Here is a 14,927-nt window from a genome sequence, read left to right as displayed (position 1 = left end):
CTGCTGTAATCTCATCAAAATGTTTCCATAATATGTTCATATCATGAAGTCATTCATGATTTCATTTTGGACTCCTTGGCTGTGCAAACCATCCCTTAAATTTGGTAGATCTCTACAAAATAACCAATTTTTAAGCAGAATAACTCTGGCACAAGTAGAATCTATAATAGCAAACAAAATGCTATTTTGCATTATGATTGACATAACCTGACCAAGTTAACAGCAACAATGCTATGATTTAATAGTCAGCTCTAGCTCAGAGAAATGGGGATAATTATTATGCATCCGTTTCTCCTTACCATGTGAACTTAGACATTGTTATCCAATTTCTCTCCAATGAAAATGAATGATTGACAAATATTCTTTCCCTCACATTTGTGGTTCGTAAATCATTTTGATTTGATTTGCTTTTGAAATGAAGATGGCATGAGGTTCTACATATTTTAACCACATGTGGAAAATTTCTACATCAACATTTTAAAAAGTCAAGGTCAATGTTCCCTCGGATATTTCTGTAAAGTACACTTATTCACTTAGGTGCATGGGGCCTTTAAAATTTTTTGCACAGCCATGTATGTTCTGCAACTTAAAGGGTCAACTTGTTCTTATCCTGAGTGGGAACCTTTGGGTTGCTGCACCACTGCACAGCTCTGGGGTGGGGAACATTGGTGATGGTGAATTAATTGCAAACAATAGCCATCAAAAGTTTATTTATTAGTGTCACAAGTAGACTTACATTAACACTGCAGTAACACTGAAGTTACTGTGAAAATCCTCTAGTTGCCACACTCTGGTGCCTGTTTAGGTAGAATTTAACACGGTCAATCCACCTAACCTGCACATTTTTGGACTGTGGGAGGAAACTGGAGTACCCGGAGGAAACCCAAGCAGACACGGTGTGAACACGTGGACTCCGCACAGACAGTGACCCAAGCTGGGAAGCAAACCTGTGTCCCTGGCGCTGTGAGGCAGCAGTGCTAACCATTGTGCCATCGTGCTGCCCCAAACATAGATTATACTCCCCCTGGGGGAATTGAACCCTGGTCTCCCATGTGGTAGGCAGGGATACTACCCACTATACGCAGAGCCGGGGAGAAGACAAAGAACATAAGAACATAAGAAATAGGAGCAGGAGTAGGCCATCTAGCCCTTCGAGCCTGCCCCGCCATTCAATAAGATCATGGCTGATCTGTCGTGGCTCAGTTCCACTTTCCCGCCCTCTCCCCATAACCCTTAATCCCCTCTCTTATCAAAAACCCATCAACCCGCGTCTTAAAAATATTTAGCGAGGCAGCCTCCACCACTTCAACGGGCAGAGAATTCCAGAGACTCACCACCCTTTGAGTGAAGAAGTTCCTCCTCAACTCCGTTCTAAACCGCCCCCCCTTTATCTTGAGGCTGTGCCCCCTAGTCCTACTGTCTTTTTTGAGCGGGAAGAGTCTCTCCACCTCTATCCTATCCATCCCATTCATCATCTTATACATCTCAATGAGATCTCCCCTCATTCTTCTAAGGCATAATTCAGTGCTATAATCTTTAAAATGACAATAAGCTAACAACATAAATAATTAAATAGTAAGGTTTGGACCAAAAAATATTCTCAATTATATGATTATTTAAATTATCGCTTTAAGTCTCCAAAATGGTGGCAGCAGATGCTGCTACCTGTCAGACTCCCAGCTGCTGAAACAGCTGTGTGTTTCACCATGGTACATATAGCATCAAATGTTGGATCTGCCAAAATTTTACAATAAATAATAATTTGAATAGGACTTGACAGCAAGAACATTACGTTCACTTCAAGTATTATTTACTATAAAACTACAGAAGATATGCACCATAAAATTACAAAAGGCATAAGATAATGAAATATGTTTCTACATCAGTACCCAGGACCTGACACATGGTAAAGCCTACCAAATGAGACCGTGAGGAAAAGAAGAGCACACACGGACCAGCTTTTTAATGTAGAGATATACTTTATTTTTTGGGGGAATTATTTTCTCTAAATTGCATTAAAACCTTGTGGAATTTTGATTATTCTTTTCTTCATTCAAAGCTATAGTGCTGTAAATGCAATCCTAAATAGATCGTAAAATCAGGCATAAGAGGAAAAATAGCCTGTACAGGGAAAAAGGGTGCATTAGGATGCACACAAGAAATTGAAGCAAATCATTTATGAAAGGAGCTTAGAGTCGTAGACAGATGTGTAAAATGCAAGCAGCTGATGCTGTGAGAAACAGTAAAAAAACTTTCAATAATAAAACAGCAAGAGAGCAGTCAGAAAAAGGGTGGAAATCAGAAAAGATAGAAATCAGCTGAAAACTGAGGATGAACACAAGACAATAATTATTCTTATGTATTCTGAACCAAAACATAAGCAGCCTACTCTCCCTCAACAGTTATCCCCAAATAAAATCAATAACAGACAGAAAAGCTAGAGGGGTGAACTGGGTTGGAAATAAATTAATCCCCAGGGAAATATAGTATTTACCTAAGAGTTTTGAAAAAGACCAGGGAGGAGATTTGCAAAATACTGGCTACCATTAGGAGGGACCATCGGACACTGGGGAAATGCCAGAAGATTGAAAACAGACTAATGTGGTACCCATATTTTGAAAATGTGACAACATAGACACAAATAACTCAGGCACATTAATCTTAAATGAATTATATTATTCGGTGTGTGATTCGTACAACAATGATCGTGTGATTAACAGTGAATATTAACTTAGAAAGGGAAGATACTGCTGACTGACCTCATCTTCTTTGAAGAAGTGAAAACCCAAGTGAATTTTTTTTTAGGCTTGATGACAAGAAGGGGGAGGCAGTGGTATTGTCACTGGACTAGTAATCAAGAGATCAAGGGTAATGGTCTTGGAACTTGGGTTCAAATCCAACTATGTCAGATGTTGAAACTTGAATTCAATAAAAAGCTGGAAATCAAAGTTTAATGATGACCATGAAACCATTATTCGATTGTCATAAAATCCCATCTGCTTCACTAATCCCCTTTAGAAAAGGAAATCTATCACCCTTACCTGGCCTGGCTTACATGTGACCCAGATCCACAGGAATAAATGCTGGCCCAGACAGTGACATCACATGAACAAATTCAAAAAAAGGCTATTCATAAGAACATAAGAACATAAGAAATAGGAGCAGGAGTAGGCCATCCAGCCCTTCGAGCCTGCCCCGCCATTCAATAAGATCATGGCTGATCTGTCGCTGCTCAGTTCCACTTTCCCGCCCTCTCCCCATAACCCTTAATCCCCTCTCCTATCAAAAACCCATCAACCCGCATCTTAAAAATATTTAGCGAGGCAGCCTCCACCACTTCAACGGGCAGAGAATTCCAGAGATTCACCACCCTTTGAGTGAATAAGTTCCTCCTCAACTCCGTTCTAAACCGCCCCCCTCTTTATCTTGAGGCTGTGCCCCCTAGTCCTATTGTCTTTTTTGAGCGGGAAGAGTCTTTCCACCTCTATCCTATCCATCCCATTCATCATCTTATACGTCTCAATGAGATCTCCTCTCATTCTTCTAAACTCTAACGAGTACAAGTCCAGTTTATTCAGCCTCTCCTCATAGCTCAACCCCCTCAACTCCGGTATCAGCCTAGTAAACCTCCTCTGCACTCCCTCCAAGGCCAAAATATCTTTGCGCAGGTGCGGCGCCCAAAAATGCACACAGTACTCCAGTTGCGGCCTCACCAATGCCCTATACAGCTGCAGCAAGACCTCCCTACTTTTATATTCAATCCCCTTCGCTATGAAGGCCAGCATCCCATTCGCCTTCCTGACCACCTGCTGCACCTGCAAGCTGGGTTTTTGCGACTCATGCACAAGGACCCCGAGGTCCCTCTGCACCGTCGCCTGCTGCAGTTTTTCGCCCCGTAAGTAATAGTCCTTCCTACCATTCTTCCTACCAAAGTGGACCACCTCACACTTGCCAACATTAAATTCCATTTGCCATTTCCTGGCCCATTCGCCCAGCCTATCTAGATCCTTCTGCAGACTTTCCACACCCTCTGCACAATTTGCCGTTCCCCCAATCTTGGTGTCATCAGCAAATTTTGACACTCTACACTCGGTTCCCTCCTCCAGATCATCTATATAAATGGTAAAAAGCTGAGGCCCCAGCACCGACCCCTGGGGCACTCCACTAGTCACCAACCGCCAATCCGAATAGCACCCGTTGACCCCCACTCTCTGCCTCCTATTTGACAACCAATCCTCTATCCACGCTAACACCCTACCCCCAACTCCATGTCCCTCGACCTTCTGCAATAACCTCTTGTGAGGCACTTTGTCAAACGCCTTCTGAAAATCTAGAAAGACCACATCCACCGGCTCTCCTCTATCCACCGTCCTAGACACATCCTCATAGAACTCCAGTAAATTTGTCAGACACGACTTCCCTTTAATGAAACCGTGCTGCGTCTGCTCTATCAAGCAATTCCCTTCAAGATGCCTCGCAATTTTCTCCTTAATGACAGATTCTAACATTTTACCTACCACAGACGTTAAACTAACCGGCCTATAATTCCCCGCCTTTTTCCTTGGACCCTTCTTAAACAACGGCGTAACATTAGCCGTTTTCCAATCATCCGGCACTTCCCCGGAATCCAGCGACGTTTGGAAAATAACCACCAAGGCATCCACTATCACCTCCGCCATTTCTTTCAGCCCATATTCAGCCCATCTTCATTCACTCTTGAGATCTGGATGATACCCCAGAATGCACTCAATGTATATCCTGTGCCATATGGAAATTCCAGAATGCTTCCCAGCAGGACAACCACAGGTGCAGGAAGAGTTGTCAGCTGGAGCTGCTCAAGCAGCTGGGCGGCACGATAGCACAGTGGTTAGCACTGCTGCTTCACAGCTCCAGGGACCTGGGTACGATTCCCGGCTTGGGTCACTGTCTGTGTGGAGTTTGCACATTCTCCTCGTGTCTGCGTGGGTTTCCACCGGGCGCTCCGGTTTCCTCCCACACTCCAAAGATGTGCAGGTTAGGTTAATTGGCCATGCTAAAATTGCCCCTTACTGTCCTGAGATGTGTAGGTTAGAGGGATTAGTGGGTAAAATATATATATAGGGATATGGGTGTAGGGCCTGGGGGGGTTTGTGGTTGGTACAGACTCGATGGGCTGAATGGTCTCTTTCTGGACTGTAGGGTTTTTATGAGAAGGAATGTCTCTGAGAAGCTCTGGGCTGTGTGTACTGGAATTGCATCTGCAGGCAATATTGCATCCCACATCAAATTCCATATCTGATCATCCCAATCCTTGTTTATCAATGTTGGTTCCTGATCTCCCCCCTCCACTCTGGACACATGTTTTGTAATGGCGAGGCAGCCCATCATTGGCTGGCGGTGGGATCTTCTGGTTCCGCTGCTGTCACTGGAGTTTCTGATTTTTTCCATCCTCCACCACTGGGGAACCCATGATGCAGGAATTGCCACTGGAGGGACTAGATGATCCCATCAATGGGAACGGCCAGAAAATCCTGTCCAGCACATCATCCTCGCCACTTCTCATCTATTTTTGTGTCATCCACAAACTTGGCAACAGTACATTTACTTCCCTCGTTCAGGTCATTAATATATATTGCAATAATTGTGGCCCAGCACTGATCTCTGCAGCACTCTACTAGTTGTAGGTTGCCATTCTGTGCGATACCTTATTGACTGCTTTTTGGAATTCCAAGTATGTTACATCTACCGTTCCCCTTTATCTATCGTGCTCGTAACCAACAAAAATAATTCTAATAAGTTTTTCAGGTATAATTTCCACTTCATGAACCCATGCTGATTCTGCTTGATTATATTATGCATCTCCAAATGCTCTGCTATTATATCCTTCATAACTGACTTGAACATTTTCCCAATGACTGTCTTTGTCAGATTAGACATGGCTGATGCTACCGAGTCACTCTTGTGGGAGGCATTGAGCTCCCCACCCAGGAAACATTGTGTTCACTTGCCAAGACCCGTGCTTTTTCCAAGTAATGTTTAGCGTGTAGGGGAATCGATTAATCAGTTGAGGGAGGGAAGTAAGTGATAATCAGCAGGAGATTTTGTTGCTCATGTTTGATCTGATGTCATGAGACCTAATAGGGTCTGGGAGTCAATGCTGAACACACCCAGGCCAATGTCCTTCCAACAGTATATCACTGTGCCACCCACTGCCTCTGGTGGGCCTGTCCTGTCTGTGGGAATGGTGATTGTGGAGTCTGGAACATTGGCTGCAAAGTAAATCTAATTTTAGCACAAGGAGGAGGGCTTTGCACGCTCAACAGATCTGCATGTGCTATTGTTCTTTCCGGTGTCTAAGTTGATGCTGGGTGGTCAATCAGATTTCATTCCTTTTGGATATTTTTGGTACAACTGAATGGCATGCTAGGCCATTTCAGAAGGCGTGTGGCTGTGGGTTTGAAGTCACGTAAAGCCCAGAGCAGCTAACAATGGCATATTTTCTTCCCTGAAGAGCATTAGTGAAGCAGATGGGTTTATTTTATGGATAAATTATGATAATTATGATAATTATGACTAGGGGGCACAGCCTCAAGATAAAAGGGGGGCGGTTTAGAACGGAGTCGAGGAGAAACTTCTTCACTCAAAGGGTGGTGAATCTCTGGAATTCTCTGCCCGTTGAAGTGGTGGAGGCTGCCTCGCTAAATATTTTTAAGACGCGGGTTGATGGGTTTTTGATAGGAGAGGGGATTAAGGGTTATGGGGAGAGGGCGGGAAAGTGTAACTGAGCAGCGACAGATCAGCCATGATCTTATTGAATGGCGGGGCAGGCTCGAAGGGCTGGATGGCCTACTCCTGCTCCTATTTCTTATAATTTCATGGTCACCATTAGAATTATAGAAACTCTACAGTGCAGAAGGAGGCCATTCGGCCCATCGAGTCTGCATCAACAATAATCCCACTCAGCCCTTATCCCTGTAATCCCAATCGTTTACGCCACTAATCCCTCTAACCTACACACTCTAGGACACTAAGGGGCAATTTAGCATGGCTAATCCACCCAACCTGCACATCTTTGAACTGCGGGAGGAAACTGGAGCATCAGGAGGAAATGCATGTTGACATGGAGAAAACGCGCAAACTCCACACAGACAGTGACCCAAGGCAGGAATCATATCCAGAACCCTGGAGCTGTGAGGCAGCAGTGCTAACCACTTTACCACCATGCCCCCTTGAGACTAATTACAGAGACAAACTTGCTTAATTCTATACTTTTATTAATTGTATTTATTAATTAATTGAATTAATTTTCACCAGCTGTCTTGTGGACCTTGAATCCATGTCTACACAGCATTAGCCTTGGCCTCTGGAGTACTATTCCAGTATCATTATCACTATGCCAATATTGCCCCAGTAATCTGACATTATGATTATTTAACACTTCAGAAAATGTAAATCAATAAAATACATTCTACATCAAAAATACACATCTAAAATTACAGTACTCACCCAAACTTAAATAATAAAAAGGAAGAGCAGCTAAATTTGTTGAATACTGTGGTAATATGTAAAGTCCACCTGGTGGTTTATTCCATATGAACATATTTCTTGCTATATGTGAATATATCCTATCGTGTATAATCTGTGGAAAATAATAAAGTGTTATTCAGTTTGATTTTCATTGTACAATTTGATATAAACTTTGCACAAATTGCTAAAAAACTACAATGCTCACCCTTCTTCCATGCTACAAGTATGAGATATTGTTAGAGAGGGGAGACTGGACTCTCAAAGGAACACAGCTGCTTAGTTAGGAACACAATTTATTCCACTGAAGTAGCTCAAGAGATGAACTGAGACTCATACTTGCAGTTATGTTTTGCTATTAAAATTAAAATATCTTCTAGTGTCAGTGACAGTGGTGTACTTCGTGCAGGAACTATTTCTCATTGCAATTATGACTTACTTAAAAAGAATTAAAAAACTTACAACTTTTTGCAAGACCTCCGATCAACTGCAATTAAATTTTGCAATGTTTATTTTATCAAATTACTTGCAGTTATCAAATATGTAGAAGTAGCTGTGTTTTAACTTTGTACAAAGTGACTGGCAGTTTAACATTATCAAGTTAATGGCACAGTTTCAACAATATCTTTACTCAGAGAATGGCTGGGGTGTGGAATTCACTGCCTGCTGTGATAGTGGAGTCGGACACTTTAGGGACTTTCAAGCGGTTATTAGATAGGTACATGGAGCACACCAGAATGATAGGGAGAAGGATAGCTTGATCTTGGGCTCAGATATGGCTCGGCACAACATCGAGGGCTAAAGGGTCTGTACTGTGTTGTACTGTTCTATATTCTATGTTCTAATAAACAAAAAAATTCAAATGGATATGCTAATATATTCAATACTATTGTCATGGATACTGTTTCAATCCAAAAGTGTGGCTGTAAATTCCATTCATAGTTTTTAAAAATTCTTTAATCAGATTTAGACATCACTGACTAGACCAGCATTTATTGCCCATCCAGTTGCCCTCGAGAAGATGGCAGTAAGCAGCCTTCTTGAACCAGTGCAGTCCATGAAGTGCAGGTAACGTACAGTGCTGTTAGGGAGGGAGTTCTAGGATTTTGACTCAGCAGCAGTCAAGGATGGCAATATAATTCCAAGTCAGGGTGGTATATGACTTGGAAGGTGCAGGTGGTCGTGTTACCCTGTATCTTCTACCTTTGTTCTTCCAGGTGGTAGAGGTTGAAGGCTTGCAAGGTGCTGTTGAACGCGTCTTTGGTGAGTTGTTGCAGTGCATTTTGTAGATGGTACACACACCTGCCACTGTGTGTGAGTGGTGCAGGGAGTAAATGTTTAAATTGGGGATGGGGTGCCAATCAAGCAGGCTGCTTTGTCTTGGGTGTTGTAGGAGCTGCACTCATCCAGGCAAGTGGAAAGTCCTGACTTGCACCTTATAAATTGTGAACAAGCTTTGGCGAGTCAGGAGGTGAGTTACTTGCCATAAAGTTTCCAGCCTCTGACCTGCTCTGGTAGCCACAGTATTTACATGGTTAGTCCAATACAGTCTGTGGGTAACAGTAATCCCCAGGATATCGATAGTGGGGGATTCAGCAATGATAATGTCATTGAATATCAAGGATAGATGATTGGACATGTGTGGTAAGAATGTTACTTGATATTTATAAGTCGGTGCCTGAATGTAGTCCAGGTCTTGCTGCACATTGGAACGGACTGCTTCAATCTCTGAGGAGTCACAACTGGTGGACATTGTGCATCATCTGTGGACATCCCCATTTCTGATGTTAAATGGAGGAATGGTCATTGATGAAGCAGCTAAACATAGTTAGGCCCCCGACACAACCCTGTAGAACTCCCAAGCCTTGGGGCTGAGATGATTGACCTCCAACAACTACAATCATTTTCCTTTGTGCTAGGTGTGACTCCAACCAGCAGAGAGTTTTCCCCCTAATTTACACTGATTCTAGTTTTGTTAGGGCTCCCTAATGCTATGCTTAGCTAAATGCTGCATTGATGTCAATGTCACTCTCAGCTTATCTCTTGAGTGCAGTCTTTTGTTCATGTTTGGACCAATGCTGCGATGAGGTCAAGAGTTAGTTTGGGTTCTGCCAAGGCCAACTAAGTGTGGGTGTGCATGTTATGCTGGGTTAAAACCGTTTGATAGCAGTGTCGGTGGTTACCACCTCACGTTCCCTCCCCCTTCAGCTGGTGAATCCATGTTGAACATCAACTGGACAAAGTATTGAGAGTGGCAAGGGCATAGAATGAACTTTGGGTGGGGGACTTCATTGGCCATCACCAAGGGTGACTCGGTAGCAGCAATGTAGGCAGAGCTAGCCGAGTCCTAAAGGACATAGTTGCTACATTAGGTCCACGGAAGGTGTTGACGCAAAGTAATGAAGCACCTTTCATTACTTTGCTGATGATTGGGATTAGACTGACAGGGTGGTAATTGGCTGGGTTGGATTAGTCCTGCTGTATGTGGGGAGGACATACCTGGGTAATTTTCCACATTTCGAAGTAGGTGCCTGTGTTGTAACTGTGCTGGGACAGCTGGGCCATCAGCATTCTGGAGCACAAGTCTTCAGCACTGTTGCCAAAATGTTGGCAGGGCCCATAGCTTTACAGTATTCTTCAGTCATTCCTCGATATCACATGGAATGAATAGAATTGACGAAAGCATCTGTGATGCTGGGGATCTTCGGAGAAGAATCATTTCCTTGGCACTTGTTGTTTCAGCTTTATCTTTTGCACTGATAGGCTGGGTTGCCCCATCATCGAGGATGGGGATATTTATGGCGCTTCCTTCACATTAATTAATTTTAAGTTCATTTAATCAACCACCACCATTCATTACTAGATGTGTCAGGACTACAGAGCTTACATCTGATCCATTGGTTGTGTGATTGCTTACTCTATCGCATGGAATAGTTCTATGTTGTGGCTTCACGAGGTTGACGCTTCATTTTTAGGATACACTGCTCCTGGTGCACTCTTCTACACTCTTCATTGAACCAGGGTTAATCCCCCTGCTCAATGGTAATGGTAGAATCAGGATATGCCGGGCCTTGGAGTTAAGGATTGCAGTTGTGTACTATTCTGCTGCTGCTGATGGCCACAGTGCCTCATGAATGTCCAATTTGAGTTGCTAGATCTGTTTGAAGTCTGGGAATTGAATTTAGCACAGTGGTTGTGGCACACAACACAATGGAAGGTATCCTCAATGCGTAAACAGAGGCTTTGGCCAAAATTTTCCATCCTGCCCACCATAGGAATCGTACTGGGCAGCACTCTGACCATGCAAAGGTCTGTTGACCTCAGATGGGATTTTCCATCCTTGGGGTGAATGGGGCCAGAAAATCCCACCCTCTGTATCCACAAGCATTTGGTGGTGCTTACTTCTACTGATACTGTCATGGACAGATGCTTTTGCAACAGGTAGATTGGTGAGATGAAGTCAAGGAGGACACTTGTCTCTTTTTGGTTCCGTCAACACCTTCCGCGGACCTAAACTAGCAACTATGTCCTTTAGGACTCGGCTAGCTCTGCCTACATTGCTGCTACCGAGTCACTTTTGGTGATGGACAATGAAGTCCCCCACCCAAAATACATTCTATGCCCTTGCCACTCTCAATGCTTTGTCCAGCTGATGTTCAACATGGATTCACCAGCTGAAGGGGGAGGGAGCGTGAGGTGGTAACCAGTAGGAGCTTTCTTTGCTCATGTTTTACCTGATAGCATGAGACTTCAAGGGTCCAGAGTTAATGTTGAGGACTCTCAGGGCAACTCATTGCTGACTCTATACACCATGTTAGTATCTGGGATATTGTCTGTAAAATATGATCCATGATTATGACTATGTCAGGCTGTTGCTCAACTAGTCCATGAGATAGTTCACCCAATTTTGGCACAAGCCCACAGATGTTACTAAGGAGGACTTTTGAAGGTTAACAGGGAGGAGAACTTTGCAGAGGGTTGATGGACTAGGTTTGCCATTATCATTTGCGGTACCTAGGTTAATACCAAGTGGTCTATCAGGTTTTATTCCCTTTAGACTTCATTGCGGTTTGATACAACTGAGTGGCTTCAGAGGGCATTTAGGCAGAACTGCAGATTTCCTTCCCTACAGGCATTAGTAAATCAGGCGGGTTTTTAATGACAATGTTTTCATGGTCACTATTGCCGAGACTAGCTTTTAGTTTATGTCCAGGTTCATTAATTGAATTCAAATTTCAGCAGCTGCCATGGTGAGATTTGAACTCGAATTCCCAGAGCATTAACATGGGCCTCTGGATTGCTAACCCAGTGACTTCACTACTGTGACATTTTCATAATTTACTGAATGATTGAAAAAGGTTTCCCCACAGCTACTATTATGCAAGAATAAATTCACTGATTCAATACTCCAACAGGGAGCCATGCTTGAAATATAGGTCAGAGATGGGGCTATGACAGTGTGGTGCTGAATCTACAATCAGCACTCCTCTGAGCGCAAGATCAGCAAATTTATTCCATGAATGTCATCAGAACAACGATTACATTGAAACAGAAGTACCACCCTTACTTTGTTCTCCACATTCCATAATGTTTATTTTTGAAAATGAATAACCTTACAACCTTTAAAAAGCAAGCTTGCTTTAAAATATATATATCAATAATACAAACTGTATATGCGCCTTCATTTAACAGATCTGTGTCAATACTGATTATGCGTTTCTCCATATTAATTGCGTTAACACTTGCTGATACCTGTCCAATCATGTTTTCTTTATGAATTTCTGAACAGTTGTAACATGGCATTGCAAACTCTGACCACTGGGTGACACTTGTGGAGCAGTGTATATTCCTTCTCTCAGCTCTAAATTGGTGCCATATTGGAAACCACTTCAATTAATTAGCTTTAATGAATACTTTTACCAGTATTTATAGTTGGCAATGCTTTCGGCTCATATATTTAAAATGTTTCTTTGGCTCCTGTTCTGACCAGGCCTCTGATGTTTCCAGCCTCTTGAAAATAGAAGGGAGTTTTGGTACATGATAATGTATACCTCTGCTTCTTTCATCACACAACAATTTATATTTATTGAGTGCCTTTCGTGTACTGAAATGTTCCAAGGCATGACACAGGAAGATTATAAAACAAAGTATGACACCGAGCTACAAAAGGAGATATTAGATCAGATGACTAAACTTTGATCAAAGAGATAGGTTTTAAAGAGTGCCTTAAAGGAGCAAAGTGAGGTAGTGAGGAAGAGAGACATAGAGAAGGAATCATTGAGTTAGGGGCCGAGATAACTAAAGGTGCAGCCAGCAATGGTGGATTTGATTTGATTGATTATTGTCACATGTATTAACATACAGTGAAAAGTATTGTTTCTTGCACACTATACAGTCAAAACATATTGTTATAGAGAAGGAAACGAGAGAGTGCAGAATGTAGTTTTACAGTCATAGCTAGGGTGTACAGAAAGATCAACTTAATGCAAGGTAAGTCCATTCAAAAGTCTGACAGCAGCATGGAAGAAGCTGTTCTTGAGTCAGCTGGTACGTGACCTCAGATTTTTGTATCTTTTTCCTGACAGAAGAAGGTGGAAAAGAGAACGTCCAGGGTGCGTGGGGTCCTTAATCATGCTGGCTGCTTTGCCAAGGCAGTAGGAAGTGTAGATAGAGTCAATGGATGGGAGGCTGGTTTGCATGATGGATTGGGCTACATTCATGACCTTTTGTAGTTCCTTGCGGTCTTTGGCAGAACAGGAGCCGTACCAAGCTGTGATATAACCAGAAAGAATGCTTTCTATGTTGCACCTGTAAAAGTTGGTGAGAGTCATAGCTGACATGCCAAATTTCTTTTGTCCTCCGAGGAAGTAGAGGCGTTGGTGGGTTTTCTTAACTATAGTGTTGGCATGGGGGGACCATGAGGGATAAAAAATCAAACCAAATCAAAATCAAAATCCTATAGCCTCCTATCATATCCCGCCTCCAACTCCATTTCATCACTGACTCAACTAAAAGGTCTGGCTATACGAGAAAAAAATCTTCATGCCTCAGGTAGCAAAGGATTCAAAGCAACAAGCTGTCTAGTCCCAACAGAAATTGCTACAATCCGTCTATTTGTCCATCCCCTTCCCTAACACCCTCTCTCCTCCATCTCTTGCTGATCCGATCTCTTTCTTCCTTTCCAACTTGTCCTTTTCACATCCCACATCCAACGTCTCCTCCACATCCCACATCCATTGCCACCACACTTTTTCTCCTTTCTACTGCCTGCATCATTTATCCTCCTCCTCTTTCTCCTTCATCCGTCTCCTTTCACCAACCACTCTCCCCTCTCTGTCTCTTTTTCCCTCCTCCGTCTTTGCCTCCTTCAATCTGCCATTTGCTCTTTTTTTATTTATCTATACCACTATTTTCCTGCCCTTTTATCCTGTTGACACCTTCCCATTACTTGATCCTCAGTATCTGTTTGCAACACCACAGAGGTCGGATGGTGGGGTGGGGGGTGGGGAGAAGAAGTGGGGGAAGAAGAGGGGTAAGGGGAGGGGTGGGGGGTCACTACAATAAGTAATAATTTGCAAATGGGTTGAAAACTTTATTTTGGTTAATTCAAATGCTTTTGTGAAGTATTCCTGCCTTAAGCCTAAATAGAAGAAAATAATTGTGACAGAAGTCATACTGTGTCTGTTCTTCACAAATAACATTACTTTGGCAAGGGCATCAATTAATCTATCCAGAAATGAGTGGCAAAGAGCATTCTCTCAAGCCCTGTGACATTATGGGATTAGGCAATCTTCTGACCTTGGATGTGATATGTAATCTTCTTGTCAGTCTATCACTCTTTAAACTCTATCACTGTAGCTCAGCAAATAGCATCAAGGTTGTAGCAAACTGCTATTTGTCAATTCCATCTAAAATTGGACAATCATTTCATTATTTCTTTACTTAAAATCAGTCAAGTGCTTTTCGGAAATCATATTGAATCGACAGATAATATACAACGAAAAATGTTTGCACCCCTCACAAAGTGGCCTAAAAAAAATTCTTTTCTCAATTTATTCAATTCATCGTGAAGTTCAAATTATTCAGGAAAATCTTAGGGCTATATGCAAGGATTTTTGTAAGGTAATTTAAAACATGCAATTATTCTTATTTGAACAACTGGCTCAAAAGTAGTTCTCAGCTAGGGGTAAAATATGGAAAAAGCATATAGCAAAGAAGAATTTTATTTCTAAATACATAAGAACATAAGAACATAAGAAATAGGAGCAGGAGTAGGCCATCTAGCCCTTCGAGCCTGCCCCGCCATTCAATAAGATCATGGCTGATCTGTCGTGGCTCAGTTCCACTTTCCCGCCCTCTCCCCATAACCCTTAATCCCTTCTCTTATCAAAAACCCATCAACCCGCTTCTTAAAAATATTTAGC

The 14,927-nt window shown here is 42.6% G+C and overlaps 1 protein-coding gene across 1 annotated transcript in view; it reads right to left on the bottom strand.

Moving 5' to 3' along the window:
• Nucleotides 1–14,927, bottom strand: part of LOC145344940 (exostosin-1-like) — a 571,757-nt gene that overhangs the window by 109,742 nt on the left and 447,088 nt on the right. The window contains exon 6 of the mRNA XM_080192309.1: nt 7,486–7,618. Coding sequence (XP_080048435.1) covers nt 7,486–7,618 — 133 coding nt within the window. The remainder of the gene's footprint in view (nt 1–7,485; nt 7,619–14,927) is intronic.

This window comes from Carcharhinus amblyrhynchos, chromosome 7, assembly GCF_965287045.1.
Source record: "Carcharhinus amblyrhynchos chromosome 7, sCarAmb.v2.hapA, whole genome shotgun sequence".
NCBI classification, from domain to species: Eukaryota; Metazoa; Chordata; class Chondrichthyes; order Carcharhiniformes; family Carcharhinidae; genus Carcharhinus; species Carcharhinus amblyrhynchos.
Note: the sequence above shows the minus strand (reverse complement) of the source record. Positions and strands in the feature narration are given on the sequence as shown.